This window comes from Chlorocebus sabaeus, chromosome 8 (genome assembly GCF_047675955.1).
Source record: "Chlorocebus sabaeus isolate Y175 chromosome 8, mChlSab1.0.hap1, whole genome shotgun sequence".
In the NCBI taxonomy this organism is placed as follows: domain Eukaryota; kingdom Metazoa; phylum Chordata; class Mammalia; order Primates; family Cercopithecidae; genus Chlorocebus; species Chlorocebus sabaeus.
This window is the reverse complement of record NC_132911.1, coordinates 39,145,998-39,165,862: the sequence shown is the minus strand read 5'-3', so window position 1 is coordinate 39,165,862 and position 19,865 is coordinate 39,145,998. Positions and strand designations below refer to the sequence as shown.

Genomic DNA, 19,865 nt, shown 5'->3' with positions numbered 1-19,865 from the left:
ATATTAGGCAAGAAAAAGAAATAAAAGGCATCCAAATTGGAAAGGAACAATTAAAACTTTTCTGTTTCCAGAGGACATAATTTTACAGGTAGAAAACTCTAAGGATTACACCAAGCTGTTAGAATTAACAATGTATTCAGCAAAGTGGCAAAATACAAAATCAACATACAAAAACTGGCTTCATTTCTATACAGTAACAATGAACACTCTGAAAGGGATATTTTGAACACATTTCCATTTATGATAGCATCAAAAAGTACTTAAAGCAAAGTACTTAAAGAATTAATTTAACAAGGCAGTTTAAGATGTCCATACTAAAGTGATCTACAGATTCAATACAATTACTATAAAAATTCCAATGATATTTTTGCAGAAATGGAAAAATTTATACTAAAATTCATAGAGAATCTCAAGGAACCCCAAAAATAATCTTGAAAAAGAAGAACAAAGCTAAAAGAGTCACATTTCTCAATTTCAAAACTTACTAGGAAGCTACAGGAATGAAAACATTGTGGTACTGGCATAAAGACTAATATATTACCAATGGAATAGAATAAACAGCCCATAAACAAATGCTTGCATATATGGTCAAAAGATACTACTGAATTTTTACAAGGGTGCTGAGACCATTCAATGGAGAAAGGACAATCATTGCAACAAATTGTGCTGGAGAAACTAAATGTCCATACACAAAAGAATAAAACTGAACCTTTACCTAACACCACATACAAAAATGAACTTGAAATGGATTCTATAGGTAAACATAAGACCTTAAAACTATAATACTCTTAGAATAAAATATAGGGCAAAAGCCAGTGATTTATTGGCTATGACACCAAAAGTACATGCAACAAAAGAAAAAATAGACTAATTGGATTTTATAATTGTTTTTAAATTGTGCATTAAAAGACACTATCAACAGAGTAAAAAGGCAACTCAAAGAATGAAAGAAAATATTTTAAAATCATATCATAAGAGAGTAATATCCAAAATATATAGAGAATTCTTAAAACTAAACAACAAAGAAAGATGATTTAAAAATAGGAATAGCATTTAAATAGACATTTCCCTAAAGAAGATATACAAATGGTCAATAAGCACAAGAAAAGCTGCTCAAAATCACAAATCATTAGGGAAATGCAAATCAAAATTACAGTGAGATACCACTTGATAGTACGGCTACTATCGAAAAAAGAAAAAAAAACAGAAAGTAAGTATTGGTCAGAATGTGGAGAAACTAGAACCATTATGCATGGCTAGTAGAAATGTAAAATGGTATAGCCACTGTGGAAGACGGTACAGCAGTTCCTCAAAAATTTAAAAATAGAACTACCATGTGATCCAGCAATTCTACTTCCAGGTATATACCCCCAGAAATGGAAAGCACAGTTTTGAAGATATATTTATACTGCCATGATTATAGTGGCATTGTTTATAATAGCTAAAACATGGAATGATCACAAATGTTCATCAACAGATGTATAGATAAAATGCAGAATGTACATACAACGGAATAGTAGTCAGCTTTAAAAATGAAGGAAATTCTGACATACTACAGTATAGCTGAAACTTAAGGGTCTTATGCTAAGTGAAATAAGCCAGTCACATAAAGAAAAATACTATATTATTCCTCTTATGTCAGATACCTATAGTAGTCAAATTTATAGAGTCAGAAAGTAGAATGGTGGTTTTTCAGGGGATCAGGGGAGGTAGGAATGGGGAGTAATTGTTTAATGAAATGAGTTTCAGTTTTACAAAATGAAAAGATTTATGAAGATAGAGGGTGGTGATGGTTTTACAGCATTATGAATGTATATAATACCACTGAATTGTACACTTTAAAAGGTTAAAATGGCAATTTTTATATTACGTGCATTTTACCACAAGAAAAAATGGAAGAAAATGCATTGGTTAGTATATTGTCAAAATGAGTATAACCAGAAAAATAATTTTAAAACACTTTAATTTTTGTATTTCTAATTACCATATCAGGACCACACATGGAACCATCTTGTACAAATGTTTCATCTCTGTCATCAACTGAATAATATGATGTGATTGAAACACTTGAAGCTACTGGAGGTGGCTTCCTACTGGGTAGATACGTAGACACACATGTTTGGTCTCGTACATGTGCATAAATCACAGATAAATTTGGACGTGATATTAAGTCTTTGTGTTCCCATGTACAGACTAATTTTCCACATAGAATATGTCTAGAAGCACAAGGAAGAAAAAAATTACCTTATTGTTTATTGAGATAACACAGGATGCTGATATAGTGAAATTTTTAAAAAGTGATTTACTAATTTAAATCCAATTTTCTCTCAGTACTTTTTTGTTGCACAATGACATGTTATGATTCTTTTTTGTTTCACGAGGCAAACTGGCAAGTGAAAAACTGATGGTTTTTACACTATGACAGCTGTGATCTGTTCCACAATAGCTGCTGAAATTTGAGAAAATGATCTCTGGTCTCCAGTTTTTTCAATAGTAAATGAGATAAGTAATTCTTATACACATTTGATGTATGTAAGTTGTATATTTATAACCTGTATTATAAATGTATAATATATATAAGCTGCATAACAATGTCTAGCTCATCACAACAATAAACAGAGGCCATTTTTATGGTCATTGTTGTTTTAACATTATAGGCACCAAACACATGTTCTTGTAGGCAGTGGATAATATTGTCCAGCTCAGATTATGTAATGAAGAAAACCTGACCCCCAACATTCAATTTGACTGCATAGAATATATTTCCTAGATTTTAGCAATCTCTAACCTACATTCCAAACAGATTTATAATTTTCTAAATACATACTGAAACAAACAATATGCAGTGCCACAGTTTCCAAACTTGTCTCCTCTGGTATTAATTTCATCATAACAGAAAATTGGAGCACCTCTTGAACCTATGAACAACAACAAAAACTTAAGTAAATTACAATACAGAATTTAAATTATATTAAAGAAATGATAGACTCAGTCTGGAAATTATAATGTGATCCATAAGAAAGTTTATCATTACCCAGGTCTTAAAAGTTTCTGGGGGCAGAGCTAGGATTAAAAAACAAACTCCTTTTTATAAGCCTGGAAGACTTTCTTCTGCAGCAAACAGAAAACAAACAACATTATTCGAATGGTTCTGTATTGTTAGACAAATAAGCAACTATCGCCCTATTTCCGATAAATTATTTACTTCCTGCCTTACTTCCCTACCCCATGTGAAAATGCTGTTTACTCTTATTCCAAATGGAACAGTAGAAAAATAGTATCTGTAGTGCAATAATGATGACAAACACAAAGAACACTTCATTTAACTCTCCTTGCTCCACACTAGAGTCAGCATCCATTGTTAGATTATTAGATCCTAATAATCACTAAATAAAAATTGTTGAATTTTAAAATTAGAAAGAATATCAATGTTCATCTACTTCAGTCCTTTATATATTTAGTTATGTCTAATTTTAAAATTATGAAAAATTCAAACATCTATAATAACTGTCCTATTACTTTCACTTAGTAGTTTAGAGGTAGCTTCCATTGATCATGTTAGTCATATGTAATCAAAATAGAGATCATTTGTTGTTACCACTATTTAATTGACAAGAGAGCTCTCTTCAATAATTTCACAAATTTCACAGACTTTCACACTTGGAGAACATGATCTGTAAATTTCACTCTGTTAAGGAGCACAATCTAGACATGTACAAGGTGCTACAGAACAGGCCAGGACAGATTTGTGAGTGGAATCCACCATCATCAGCAATTCTTTTTCAAAAAAGCCTACTCTTGAACTCACCCAGTAAGTAATCGGGTTTGTGTGCTTTGCTCCAAACAAAATACTTCCTTGATTAAATCTAATTTAAACTTCCCAGTTCCTCTAAATTATATAGAGAGTCACAATTAGGATGGCTCAAAATTTAAGGTATAAACCTAAGAATACCAAATAAATAACATCTGAATGCAACAGTATAAAAAAATCAAAATTAGTGCAAGAAAAATCTACAATGAACAAAACACTAAAACTCTAGACAGGGACAGGGATGGGTCATTATTCCATAACCCTGCTTTACTGAGCAACAAGTACAGCCTTTGCAATTAGCCAGTGGTTCCCTGACAAGGCTCAGGAAGCTTTCTCTGCAACCTCCTGAAGCCCACGGACCCAACCCAGAGTGGCCCTGGCAGCCTACCTTGCCCAGGAGAAAAAGCAGCAAAACATGGGATATTCCCACGTACCCCTTAACAACCCAACATCTCTCTGGTGTCTCTTTTCAGTTCCATTTTTGAGGGTCAGGATGGCAGCAATTTCTGTGGGGTTTTTTTGTTTTTTTGTTTTTTTGTTTTTTGTTTTTTGACTCTCAAGGCCCTGTTGCTCCGGGTGAAATTCCTGGCCAGGAATTTCTTTTCCCCCTAGGATGATGATACCTATGCAGGGCAATCCTACCACCTAATTCTCCAAAGTCCTGGGAGATTTAGGCATTTTCTTCAGCTTTCCTATTCCTGCCTCCATTTCATGGGCTTTGAACTGAGGTCTCCACAACACCTAAAAGCACGGTTGAAGAAAGGCAGTGACTGGAAGTTTAGTTTGGGAGATTTTAGGACAAACCGTTGTGACATCTGAAGTCGCTGTGCCTCCTGGAACCTCAAGGTGCACAGTCAATAGTGGGAGAGACTATGTCAAGGGCTGATCACATTAGGGACTGTAGTAACCTGCTGTAGAAATGTTCTTGGAGGAGATTCTATAAAAAAGAATGTGTGGCTGGTTTTTTTGTTATGTTGTGTTGTGGGGTTTTTTGCCTGGTATGGCCCAAATAAAAGTCAGTGACTCGTTTGGGGGTTTATTTCTGTTTTTCTTTTCTTCTTTTTCTTTCTTTTCTTACGCAGCTGCAAAAAACTTTGGACAAAACGCCTCTATTTTATGGATGCTTATGTAATTGTTCACCTTAGTTGTTAATTCCTTTTGCTGTAGAACTACAGTGCTTTCCCACCCCATCTGAATCCCAGAGCAGGGCTATGATGAAGGCTCACAGGTATCTGTGTTTCTGCTTATTTGGTTAGGAGAACCAATGTCTTGCACTTGGTTACATTGACTACTACTACAAGCTGCTGCTTCTAAATTTGGTCCCTTTGGGGCATCAGAATTGAGAAGTAGAGGAAATACAAATAAAAGAATGCATCATTTTAGTCTTCTGCAGTTAAATATCTGGGGCAGGGGGAAGACAAAGGTGAGATAAGATAGATCCATAAAACTATATTCCACATAAAAATATTTCCAGACCACACCTATTACCAAAATGTCTAATTGAACAAGAAGCATCAAAATATAATAAAACAGGCCCTAGCTGGGGGCAGAGGGTCTCATAAATATATTTTCTGGTATAAAATAGAAAGAAGTTGCAACCAGTGTGGACCTATGCTTGGATTGCCCAGGCTGAAGTGATGAGACTGAGTAGCACATTAGTAAGCAAAGAAAATAAAATTATGCAATTTTCACAATTAGTATTTACTCAGGAGAGCTGAAATTAATTGAATCTCATACAATCTTTCATGCCATCAATCAATTTTTGAAGTTTAATATCATCAGTGGCCCTTGGGCCCAGTCGCCTATAGCTTTTAATCATGCCAGAGTAGGGTGAAATGTTATGTAAGTTCTAGGCAGTTTTTTAATAGCCAGTCCAGCCAGGAGGGTGCAATGGCACAAATGAGGAGATCACTTAACAGAACCCAAAGTCAGTGTTCAGGTCTGTCTCTCCACTAGGCAGTGTGATAGAGGGAAACTTGTGTGACCTCCGTGGGCCTCCTTCCCTTAGTAAAGTGAAGTGAAGTTGTCAGACTCTGATGCCCCTCTCATTAAAAGTATTTTATTATTATGCTGACGTTTTACATTAATTAAATATGCTTTCAAAGTTACTTCATGTCAAAGTTATAAGGAAAGATGTAGGCCTTCTGTTAGGCATGCAGCCTTACAGATAAACTAGAGCAAGAACTCTAAATCGTTTCAGCTTTTTGTTTTTCAAATCAGAGTGAATTATGATTGCCTAGAGGTCTTCTATTGAATACCTTCAAGACCCTTGTTGATTTTGTTTATTAGAACTTTCATACTCTACAACAGTACTGCGTATTCCCTGAGCCTTATGTGTGGTCAAGCCCCATCTCTAGTGGGAATCCAAAATGCTGAACTAGACCAGGCGTGGTGGCTCACGCCTGTAATCCCAGCACTTTGGGAGGCCGAGGCGGGTGGATCGCCTGAGGTCAGGAGTCTGAGACCAGCCTGACCAAAACGGCAAAACCCCATCTCCATTAAAAATACAAAAATTAGCTGGGTGTGGTGGCGGATGCCTGTAATCTCAGGTACTTGGGAGGCTGAGGCAGGAGAATCACTTGAACCTGGGAGGCGGAGGTTGCAGTGAGCCGAGATGGCACCATTGCACTCCAGCCACTGCACTCCAGGCTGGGCAACAGAGTAAGACTCCATCTCAAAAAAATTAAAAAATGCTGAACTAGAAAAAAAGCAAGGAGGTGGGTGAACTTTATATGCTGATATTTTTTCTTTTATTAATCAGGTTATGGAATCATTTGTTCTTTCTGTTGTTTATGACGTTTGATCCTGTATTGAGTGTTTTAAAACAACCTTCAAAGAACTCAGGCAGTATACAGATTCTATAAGACATTGCCTAGCCCAGCCTTAAAGAAAAATATATAAGAGGGTCCCATTAGGCTGTTTTTTCACTGAAGCAACAATGGTTACCCTGAGCTCTAAAAAACCCTCAGGAGGAGAGTCTTTGTCTTTAAAATCAATATCACTTTTAACATAGAAAACCTCCCTATCATGTTTGGACAGTCTAAGGCTAATTGTTTTTGGGCTATTAACTATACATTGTTGAGAAAAATAATCAAAAGACAGAGGTACCGTTTCACAAAACTTACAGACCCTGTTTGAAATGACTGTCTTAAAATTGGTCTCTCTGCATCTAAAACACACCTGACAGAATTACTGCTAAATAGATTTTCACTGTAATCCCCATTTTTAGTTTACCTCAATAACCACCAAAACTTCACTAAAGATGATTTAAAATAGCAATTGCCATCAGAGAGAACTTTTGACATGCCAAAGATGATGTAGCTAAAAAGAGCTTGAGAACAGAAGTACCAAATATGAAAGGATCAGACTTTAGAACAAAAGTTCAGGGTTTTCAGAACAATATTCTGATACAAAAATTGCATCTCTTAAAGATTTTTTGGAAAAATCCAACGAAAGTAAATCAATCTGAAATGTATCTCCTTGTGCCTCTAACATTCATTACCCTATTTTGACATTATCACCTACTGTCCTGTTCCCTCACCTCGCTTCCCCAAATTCCTATTCAAATTGCTTTTCCCTCAAGATCTCTCCCAAGAAAACTACCAATTTAATGATTTAATACCTATTTAATACTGTTAGTATAGATAGTAATCTTTGCAAATTTAATTTAAGTTATGCCCTAGACCTGAGCTAAGAACCACATAAAGCATATTCCAAAGCCACAAGGAGACATAAAAAGTTTGTTCAGGAATTTTTAGTTGTATTATTTTATTATCCACTTACCATCTAAGGGAGTAGACCTATAGTGATTCATCTAGTAGCTCCTCAGAGGAAGAGAAATTATTGAATGCTGTTGAGTAGAAACCTAAAATGAAAGAAGCCCTATCCTCTTTTTTTGTATAAAATCCAAAATAGGAGACATTGTAAGAAAAAAATAAATTGGAATGAGAATCTGCAAATCTGGGAGACTCCAAAACACAGTTGAACATTTTCAAAGGGACTCAGAAAACTAGCAAGCTAGGAACACCAACACAGATCTCCTTTGATGACAACTGACCCCCAACATAGAAAATCAATCAAAAAACTTTCATTCTCTAAAAATTAAGGATATTAAAGCTATATTGATTGCCATATTTTAAAAAACGTTTTTGAAATAGGCAATGTTCCATATGGCCAAAAAGCAATGGTACAATGGCCCAACACTTATCAAATGATGCTGCAGCATTTGTCAATGCCTTATCTTTCCCTTGACTTCCTAAATGAACTGACCTTTAAAGATATACTGTCAGTAAAGTTATTTTTTGTATCTAGTACACTGTTATTTATATAATAGATTCTGCTACTGTGAAACAACAGAGCTATTCAGAAGACTGAAACTGGACCCCTTCCTTTCACTAAATACAAAAATTAACTCAATATTGATTAAAAACAAATATAAGACCTAAAAACATGAAAACTCTAGAAGAAAATCTAGAAAATACCATTCTAGACATCAGCCTTGAAGAAGAATTTATAACTAAAACAAAAACTGATAATGAAACCTAATTAAAATAAAGGGCTTCTGCACAGCAAAAGACACTATCAAGACAGTAAACAGAAAACCTACAGAATAGGAGAAAATATTCATAGACTATACATCTGACAAAGGTCTAATATCCAGAATCTATAAGCAATTTGGCAAACAGAAAATAAATAACTCTGTTTAAAAAAATGCACGAAGGATATGAACACACTCCACGAAAGAAGAAAAACATGGGGACAACAAATATACTTTAAAAAGCTCAACATCACCATTCATTAAAAAGTTCCAAAAACAACAGATGCTGGCAAGGTTGTAGAGAAAAGGGAACATTAATACACTATTGATGGGAATGTAAATTAGTTCAGCCACTATAGAAAGCAGTGTGGAGATTTCTCAAAGAACTTAAAACAGAACTACCATTCAACCCAGCAATCCTGGTACCAGTATATACCCAAAGAAAAATAAATGACTCTACCAAAAAGACACATGCATGTTTATCTTCATCACAACACTACTCACAATAGCAAAGACATGGACTCAACCAAGAAGCCCATCAACAGTAGGCTGAATAAAGAAAATATAGTACATGTACACCATGGAATACTATGCAGCCATAAAAAAGAACAAAATCATGTTATTTGCAGCAATATGGATGTAGCTGGAGGCCATTATCCTAAGCAAACTAATGCAGGAACAGAGAACCAAATACCACGTGTTCTCACTTGTGGTAAACACAGAATTCACTTGGACACAAAGACGGGAACAGTAGATTTTGGGGACTGCTTGAGGGAGGAGGGTAAAAAGAGGGAGAGGGTTGGAAGGCTACCTATCAGGACTATGCTCACTATCTAAGTGATGGGATCATTCGTAAAGCAAGCCTCAGTGACAAATCTTTACATGTACCCCCACAAAGCTAAAATAAACATTGAAAAACTAAAAAAAAAACACACACACACTCTACACTTTTTTCAGACTTGCCTGTAGCTAAATTTATTATTTTGATAGTCTTGTGTTCAGCATTTTTTTGTGTCACAGAAGATAGCCAACATTTAATTGCCTTCAACTGAGCAAGTTTATAATATACTTCGACAATAATACATTAAGGCTTTTCTGAGTATCCACCTTACTTTTCTCATCGTTTAAATCAGCATTTCAAAATATAAAGTTTCCTTCCAGATCTACCTTCATCCAAAGTAGGCAATCTTCTATCTGTACTTATTTGGAGTTTCAAGCTCTCTCTACATATTTAGCTATTGCATTGGCTAAAAGGGAGTATACAATTTTTAAGGAAAAGCTTCACTATCCTATTTTATCACCTAGCCATAATTTGTCAGCCAAAGGAAAAACTTTGTCTGAAATAGTCAAAAGATTGTTGACTATTCATAATTATCCAAAAGAAACTTCTGGAAAAAGTGAGCGGAGCAAGATGGCCGAATAGGAACAGCTCCAGTCTCCAACTCCCAGCGCGAGCGACACAGAAGACCGGTGATTTCTGCATTTTCAACTGAGGTACTGGGTTCATCTCACTGGTGAGTGCCAGACGATCGGTGCTGGTCAGCTGCTGCAGCCCGACCAGCGAGAGCTGAAGCAGGGCGAGGCATTGCCTCACCTGGAAAGCGCAAGGGGGAAGGGAATCCCTTTTCCTAGCCAGGGGAACTGAGACACACAACACCTGGAAAATTGGGTAACTCCCACCCCAATACTGCGCTTTAAGCAAACCGGCACACCAGGAGATCATATCCCACACCTGGCCGGGAGGGTCCCACACCCACGGAGCCTCCCTCATTGCTAGCACAGCAGTCTGTGATCTACCGGCAAGGCAGCAGCGAGGCTGGGGGAGGGGCGCCCGCCATTGCTGAGGCTTAAGTAGGTAAACAAAGCTTCTGGGAAGCTCGAACTGGGTGGAGCTCACAGCAGCTCAAGGAAACCTGCCTGTCTCTGTAGACTCCACCTCTGGGGACAGGGCACAGTAAACAATAACAAACACAGCAGCTCTGCAGACGCAAACGACTCTGTCTGACAGCTTTGAAGAGAGCAGTGGATCTCCCAACACGGAGATTGAGATCTGAGAAGGGACAGACTCCCTGCTCAAGTGGGTCCCTGACCCCTGAGTAGCCTAACTGGGAGACATCACCCACTAGGGGCAGTCTGACACCCCACACCTCACAGGGTGGAGTACACCCCTGAGAGGAAGCTTCCAAAGCAAGAATCAGACAGGTACACTCGCTGTTCAGAAATATACTATCTTCTGCAGCCTCTGCTGCTGATACCCAGGCAAACAGGGTCTGGAGTGGACCTCAAGCAATCTCCTACAGCTACAACCTACAGCTGAGGATCCTGACTGTTAGAAGGAAAGCTATCAAACAGGAAGGACACAGACACCAAAACCCCATCAGTACATCACCATCATCAAAGACCAGAGGCAGATAAAACCACAAAGATGGGGAAAAAGCAGGGCAGAAAAGCTGGAAATTCAAAAAATAAGAGCGCATCTCCCCCGGCAAAGGAGCGCAGCTCATCGCCAGCAACGGATCAAAGCTGGACGGAGAATGACTTCGACGAGATGAGAGAAGAAGGCTTCAGTCCATCAAATTTCTCAGAGCTAAAGGAGGAATTACGTACCCAGCGCAAAGAAACTAAAAATCTTGAAAAAAAAGTGGAAGAATTGATGGCTAGAGTAATTAATGCAGAGAAGCTCACAAACGAAATGAAAGAGACGAAAACCATGGCACGAGAAATACGTGACAAATGCACAGGCTTCAGTAACTGACTCGATCAACTGGAAGAAAGAATGTCAGCGATTGAGGACTAAATGAATGAAATGAAGTGAGAAGAGAAACCAAAAGAAAAAAGAAGAAAAAGAAATGAACAAAGCCTTCAAGAAGTATGGGATTATGTAAAAAGACCAAATCTACGTCTGATTGGGGTACCTGAAAGTGAGGGGGAAAATGGATCCAAGTTGGAAAACACTCTTCAGGATATCATCCAGGAGAACTTCCCCAACCTAGTAGGGCAGGCCAACATTCAAATCCAGGAAATACAGAGAACGCCACAAACATACTCCTCAAGAAGAGCAACTCCAAGACACATAATTGCCAGATTCACCAAAGTTGAAATGAAGGAAAAAATCTTAAGGGCAGCCAGAGAGAAAGGTCGGGTTACCCACAAAGGGAAGCCCATCAGACTAACAGCAGATCTCTCGGCAGAAACTCTTCAAGCCAGAAGAGAGTGGGGGCCAATATTCAACATTCCTAAAGAAAAGAATTTTAAACCCAGAATTTTATATCCAGCCAAAGTAAGTTTCATAAGTGAAGGAGAAATAAAATCCTTTACAGATAAGCAAATGCTTAGAGATTTTGTCACCACTAGGCCTGCCTTACAAGAGACCCTGAAGGAAGCACTAAACATGGAAAGGAACAACCGGTACCAGCCATTGCAAAAACATGCCAAAATGTAAAGACCATCAAGGCTAGGAAGAAACTGCATCAACTAACGAGCAAAATAACCAGTTAATATCATAATGGCAGGATCAAGTTCACACATAACAATCTTAACCTTAAATGTAAATGGACTAAATGCTCCAATTAAAAGACACAGACTGGCAAACTGGATAAAGAGTCAAGACCCATCAGTCTGCTGTATTCAGGAGACCCATCTCACACGCAGAGACATACATAGGCTCAAAATAAAGGGATGGAGGAAGATTTTCCAAGCAAATGGAGAACAAAAAAAAGCGGGGGTTGCAATACTAGTCTCTGATAAAACAGACTTTAAACCATCAAAGATCAAAAGAGACAAAGAAGGCCATTACATAATGGTAAAGGGATCAATTCAACAGGAAGAGCTAACTATCCTAAATATATATGCACCCAATACAGGAGCACCCAGATTCATAAAGCAAGTCCTTAGAGACTTACAAAGAGACTTAGACTCCCATACAATAATAATGGGAGACTTCAACACTCCACTGTCAACATTAGACAGATCAACGAGACAGAAAGTTAACAAGGATATCCAGGAATTGAACTCATCTCTGCAGCAAGCAGACCTAATAGACATCTATAGAACTCTACACCCCAAATCAACAGAATATACATTCTTCTCAGCACCACATCATACTTACTCCAAAATTGACCACGTAATTGGAAGTAAAGCACTCCTCAGCAAATGTACAAGAACAGAAATTATAACAAACTGTCTCTCAGACCACAGTGCAATCAAATTAGAACTCAGTACTAAGAAACTCAATCAAAACCACTCAACTACATGGAAACTGAACAACCTGCTCCTGAATGACTACTGGGTACATAACGAAATGAAGGCAGAAATAAAGATGTTCTTTGAAACCAATGAGAACAAAGATACAACATACCAGAATCTCTGGGACACATTTAAAGCAGTGTGTAGAGGGAAATTTATAGCACTAAATGCCCACAAGAGAAAGCAGGAAAGATCTAAAATTGACACTCTAACATCGCAATTAAAAGAACTAGAGAAGCAAGAGCAAACACATTCGAAAGCTAGCAGAAGGCAAGAAATAACGAAGATCAGAGCAGAACTGAAGGAGATAGAGACACAAAAAACCCTCCAAAAAATCAATGAATCCAGGAGTTGGTTTTTTGAAAAGATCAACAAAATTGACAGACCACTAGCAAGACTAATAAAGAAGAAAAGAGAGAAGAATCAAATCGACGCAATTAAAAATGATAAAGGGGATATCACCACCGACCCCACAGAAATACAAACTACCATCAGAGAATACTATAAACACCTCTACGCAAATAAACTGGAAAATCTAGAAGAAATGGATAATTTCCTGGACACTTACACTCTTCCAAGACTAAACCAGGAAGAAGTTGAATCCCTGAATAGACCAATAGTAGGCTCTGAAATTGAGGCAATAATTAATAGCCTACCAACCAAAAACAGTCCAGGACCAGATGGATTCACAGCTGAATTCTACCAGAGGTACAAGGAGGAGCTGGTACCATTCCTTCTGAAACTATTCCAATCAATAGAAAAAGAGGGAATCCTCCCTAACTCATTTTATGAGGCCAACATCATCCTGATACCAAAGCCTGGCAGAGACACAACAAAAAAAGAGAATTTTAGACCAATATCCCTGATGAACATCGATGCAAAAATCCTCAATAAAATACTGGCAAACCGGATTCAGCAGCACATCAAAAAGCTTATCCACCATGATCAGGTGGGCTTCATCCCTGGGATGCAAGGCTGGTTCAACATTCACAAATCAATAAACATAATCCAGCATATAAACAGAACCAAAGACAAGAACCACATCATTATCTCAATAGATGCAGAAAAGGCTTTTGACAAAATTCAACAGCCCTTCATGCTAAAAACGCTCAATAAATTCGGTATTGATGGAACATACCTCAAAATCATAAGAGCTATTTATGACAAACCCACAGCCAATATCATACTGAATGGGCAAAAACTGGAAAAATTCCCTTTGAAAACTGGCACAAGACAGAGATGCCCTCTCTCACCACTCCTATTCAACATAGTGTTGGAAGTTCTGGCTAGGGCAATCAGGCAAGAGAAAGAAATCAAGGGGATTCAGTTAGGAAAAGAAGAAGTCAAATTGTCCCTGTTTGCAGACGACATGATTGTATATTTAGAAAACCCCATTGTCTCAGCTCAAAATCTCCTTAAGCTGATAAGCAACTTCAGAAAAGTCTCAGGATACAAAATTAATGTGCAAAAATCACAAGCATTCTTATACACCAGTGACAGTCAAACAGAGAGCCAAATCAGGAATGAACTTCCATTCACAATTGCTTCAAAGAGAATAAAATACCTAGGAATCCAACTTACAAGGGATGTAAAGGACCTCTTCAAGGAGAACTACAAACCACTGCTCAGTGAAATCAAAGAGGACACAAACAAAAGGAAGAACATACCATGCTCATGGATAGGAAGAATCAATATCATGAAAATGGCCATACTGCCCAAGGTAATTTATAGATTCAATGCCATCCCCATCAAGCTACCAATGAGCTTCTTCACAGAATTGGAAAAAACTGCTTTAAAGTTCATATGGAACCAAAAAAGAGCCCGCATCTCCAAGACAATCCTAAGTCAAAAGAACAAAGCTGGAGGCATCACGCTACCTGACTTCAAACTATACTACAAGGCTACAGTAACCAAAACAGCATGGTACTGGTACCAAAACAGAGATATAGACCAATGGAACAGAACAGAGTCCTCAGAAATAATACCACACATCTACAGCCATCTGATCTTTGACAAACCTGAGAGAAACAAGAAATGGGGAAAGGATTCCCTATTTAATAAATGGTGCTGGGAAAATTGGCTAGCCATAAGTAGAAAGCTGAAACTGGATCCTTTCCTTACTCCTTATACGAAAATTAATTCAAGATGGATTGGAGACTTAAATGTTAGACCTAATAACATAAAAATCCTAGAGGAAAACCTAGGTAGTACCATTCAGGACATAGGCATGGGCAAAGACTTCATGTCTAAAACACCAAAAGCAACGGCAGCAAAAGCCAAAATTGACAAATGGGATCTCATCAAACTAAAGAGCTTCTGCACAGCAAAAGAAACTACCATCAGAGTGAACAGGCAACCTACAGAATGGGAGAAAATTTTTGCAATCTACTCATCTGACAAAGGGCTAATATCCAGAACCTACAAAGAACTCAAACAAATTTACAAGAAAAAAACAAACAACCCCATCCAAAAGTGGGCAAAGGATATGAACAGACATTTCTCAAAAGAAGACATTCATACAGCCAACAGACACATGAAAAAATGCTCATCATCACTGGCCATCAGAGAAATGCAAATCCAAACCACAATGAGATACCATCTCACACCAGTTAGAATGGCGATCATTCAAAAGTCAGGAAACAACAGGTGCTGGAGAGGATGTGGAGAAATAGGAACACTTTTACACTGTTGGTGGGAGTGTAAACTAGTTCAACCATTATGGAAAACAGTATGGCGATTCCTCAAGGATCTAGAACTAGATGTACCATATGACCCAGCCATCCCATTACTGGGTATATACCCAAAGGATTATAAATTATGCTGCTATAAAGACACATGCACACGTATGTTTATTGCAGCACTATTCACAATAGCAAAGACTTGGAATCAACCCAAATGTCCATCAGTGACAGATTGGATTAAGAAAATGTGGCACATATACACCATGGAATACTATGCAGCCATAAAAAAGGATGAGTTTGTGTCCTTTGTAGGGACATGGATGCAGCTGGAAACCATCATTCTCAGCAAACTATCACAAGAACAGAAAACCAAACACCGCATGTTCTCACTCATAGGCGGGAAGTGAACAATGAGATCACTTGGACTCGGGAAGGGGAACATCACACACTGGGGCCTATCATGGGGAGGGGGGAGGGGGGAGGGATTGCACTGGGAGTTATACCTGATGTAAATGACGAGTTGATGGGTGCAGCACACCAACATGGCACAAGTACACATATGTAGCAAACCTGCACGTTGTGCACATGTACCCTACAACTTGAAGTTTAATAATAATAAATAAATTTAAAAAAAAAAAAGAAAGAAACTTCTGAAAGACATTTGTAAATTTAAGGATGTCCAGGATTAAATGGTTAAATACACAATTGGTTCCTAATTTTATGCAATACTAAGTTCCATACATGATTTTACTTTTTCAAACATTTCAGAATATCTTTCAGTGAAAAAAAGTGCACTGAGAGGTAAAAGACCCCAACGCAGCCTTCAATAATCATCTTTACTGTGTTTTCCAGATTATCATAAATGTTAGTGTCTATGTGTTCATTAAAGCAGAGTCATATTATAGGAATATTTACCTAACTGCCCAGTGCTCATCAAAGCTCCATCACCTGTTTATAGTCTGTTTCTTAAATCCAGAGCAATTGTAGCTTCAGATAAATTAGTTGAAGCATCCTCAGACCTTGTACAAGGATTACATTTAAATTTTATAGTGCTATATACTAAATAAGCCTGAACATATATGCTGAAAACCCTGAACATATTTTGTTAGTTGATTAAATAATCACGAAATATTGTTTATTTCTCCTTCTCACACAACTATCCAATAATCCAGCAAATCTTTAACGTAAAATTCCCTGGTAAGTATGCTTCTATGGTTTGGAAAATATCTATGCCCAGAGCCAATCTTTGTGACACTTTCATAAGAATATTGATCCAATACAGTTTTTGATAAATCATATCTTAAAAATTGAAAAAGAAATATTACCAGGTTAGTTTTACAAAAACTGTTCATACTTTAGTGTGGAATATAATCTTTTTCAGAGTCTTAATCAGCAAAAGTAGTCAAACTTCTGGCCCTCTCTAGAGAAGATGGTCTCAATGCAGCACGGCAGACATAATTCTTTGTTGTAGAGGTTATCCTGTGTATTGTAAAGCATTTAGCAGCATCCATCACCTGATCTGGTGACCTGTACTCACTAGAAGCCAAGATTCACCCCATCCATGCTGGGACAACCAAAAGTGTCTCCAGGCATCCTGTCTAGTGGGCAGAGGCCACAGACACTACCAAATATCCTACAATGCACAGGAGAAGTATTCCCTGTCCCCACTCCTCACAACAAAGTATGATCTGGCCTAAAATATCACTAGTGCTGAGGTTGAGAAAACTTTATATAACTGTTGGATTAGCACTTAACATTTGTCTAGATGATATACAACTCAACTTGGTCATGAAGCCCTCTAATAATATACAGAACTTTACAACTAATGAGACTTTCAGCCTTATGGAGGGCAAACATAACTACAAACCAAATAACAACAAAGGTAATAACATCATTTTATATTATACCTACAATAGGAAGTTTTTGCATCTGCAGAGATAACACTGAAGAGGAGCATACTGTAGGGGCCAGACATTTCTAAAAACAATATTTAGTAAAGAGCTTAGAAAAAGGTGGTAACCAGTTGAGGTGTTTTTCCTTTACTGGTTTTATTTTTTTGAAAAAAAAACTTAATAGTTAACCTCGTTCTTTTACCATAGATCTACAGATTTCCCTACTTTAAATGCTATTGCTTGATGAATAAGCTATGTCTTTCAATATGACAACTTCATTAGTATATTTTGTCCAGAAACCAACAATTTGGGGGTGCATGATGATTTGTATTAGGCCCGTGGTATAAGAATTCTCATTGTCTGTTTCCTACAAATAGTAAATAGGTTTTACCATGCAAAACTAATGCCTACTTCAGAATTATATCAAACCCTGTCCAAGGATCATTTTAGTTGACCATGACAGCTCATAGATGACCTAGTCAAATAATTGGATATTTGTAGGGAATACATATCATAATCTAATAATAATACTACCTTATATTTACTGAGTACAGTCATGAGTTGCTTAATGATGAGGATATGTTCTAAGCAATGTATCCATTGTTGTGTGAACATCATACAGTGTACTTAAACAAACCTAGATGGTATAGCCTGCTACAAACCTAGGCTATATGGTGTAGCCTATTGCTCCTAGGGTGCAAACCCGTATAGCATGTTACTGTACAAAGAATTGGATTTAATATGTGTTGAAATACAGGTACCATTGAGGAAAAATTTTCATCAGGCTTCTATTGCCCTCAGGAGGCTAGCAAAGTGAGATAGTTTTTCAAAAATAAGAACAAAAACTCACTGGTAGTCAAGTGCAGAATTATCATGTCCTAGATGCATTAACATGTGGTCACTAGAAGTGGACATACATTATTTTAAAATCAAGATGCTTTAGAAGTCATGCTTGCCTTCCAAAAAAAAAAAAAAAATTGTACTATTTGGGGCAAATACCCCTGTACTCCCATAGTTCTCACAAAGGACTTTAAAATCTCTCCAAATCACTGATAATACTAAATACACAGTGAATAGCATAAGCTGGAAGACACCTGATCGGCAATCCACTATGTGGCTCTAATTTTATCTGCCTAGCATTGAGTCCTGGCTTTACTTAAAGAAACATTAAATCATAGATCTGGAGTACTGTCCCATTCCTCCTAATTTTACTGGTCATTTGTTTGTACGATTTTGTTTTTGTTTTTGTTTTCCAAGACAGCCACTGGCTGTGTCGCCCAGACTGGAGTGCAGTGACGTGATCTCGGCTCACTGCCACCTCCGCCTCCCGGGATTCAAGCGATTCTCCCGCCTCATCCCGAGCACACCCGGCTAATTTTTGTATTTTTAGTAGAGACAGGGTTTCACCATGTTGGCCAGGCTGGTCTTGAGCTCCTGACCTTGTGATCTGCCTGCCTTGGCCTCCCAAAGTGCTGGGATTACAGGCATGAGCTACGGAACCCAGATCTTTGTTTGTATGTTAACAATGTTTTAAAGTCTATAGCTGTTGTCTTGCCATATGGTACAAATAATGATTCTGTTAGAAAAGCAGAACAAAATTATGATAATCATCAAAACCTCCATCTCACCTTCTCCCTAAATTCCTGGCAGTCACATTACTGTAGACAATATTTAGAGATCTACGACCTGGTTAGAGAAGACCTCAAGGGAGGGCTAAGAATGAAAAATTTCACTCTCAGAGAACATACACTGCATACGTTCAGGAATTTGTATCTTCCAATGAAGCAAATGACATTTATAGGAAATTATCAAAATGGACTAGATTGGTAGTGAACTGAAGCCCTCACTTATCAGCAAGCCCTTTGAAACCCAACTAATCAGTGATTCGCCCTGCTTTCCTCTGATTAAAACACCTTGCTTCCTTTAAATTAAACCCCCACCACAAATTCTATATAATATTTTGAAAAACTGCATTTTCACTTGAGGTTTCTTTTCCGTGGGAACAAGAATTCCATATAAATTCAGAGAGGTGTTTTGTTGTTGTATTTCACAATCAAGAAAATTTTGTTTTTGCACCAGGTGCAAAACAAACAGGCTCGTGCCTGTAATCCCAGCACTTTGGGAGAATGGGGTGGGCAGATCACTTGAGGCTAGGAGTTTGAGACACGCCTGGCCAACACGGTGAAACACCGTCTCTACTAAAAACACAATCTTAGCCAGCCGTGATGGTGTGCTCCTGTAATCCCAGCTACTCCAGAGGCTGCAGCAGGAGGATCGCTTGAACCCAAGAGGCGGTAGTTACAGTGATCTGAGATCACGCCACTGCACTCCAGCCTGGGCGAAAGGAAGAAACACTGTCTCAAAAAAGAAAAAGAAAAGATAATTTTGCTTTTTTTTTTGAGACGGAGTCTCGCTCTGTCGCCCAGGGTGAAGTGCAGTGGCCGGATCTCAGCTCACTGCAAGCTCCGCCTCCCGGGTTTACGCCATTCTCCTGCCTCAGCCTCCCAAGTAGCTGGGACTACAGGCGCTGCCACCTCGCCCGGCTATTTTTTTTTTTTTTTTTTTTTTTTTTTTTTAGTAGAGATGGGGTTTCACCGCGTTAGGCAGGATGGTCTCTATCTCCTGACCTCGTGATCCGCCCGCCTCGTCCTCCCAAAGTGCTGGGATTACAGGCTTAAGCCACCGCACCCGGCCAATTT

At 38.0% G+C, this 19,865-nt stretch overlaps 1 protein-coding gene across 1 annotated transcript in view; it reads right to left on the bottom strand.

The window, feature by feature from the left end:
* LOC103215662 (disintegrin and metalloproteinase domain-containing protein 5) overlaps positions 1-19,865 on the bottom strand; it is a 149,035-nt gene that overhangs the window by 43,703 nt on the left and 85,467 nt on the right. Inside the window, exons 15-16 of the mRNA XM_073018616.1 lie at positions 2,828-2,918; positions 1,985-2,216 (exon numbers count right to left, since the gene is read on the bottom strand). Coding sequence (XP_072874717.1) covers positions 1,985-2,216; positions 2,828-2,918 — 323 coding nt within the window. The remainder of the gene's footprint in view (positions 1-1,984; positions 2,217-2,827; positions 2,919-19,865) is intronic.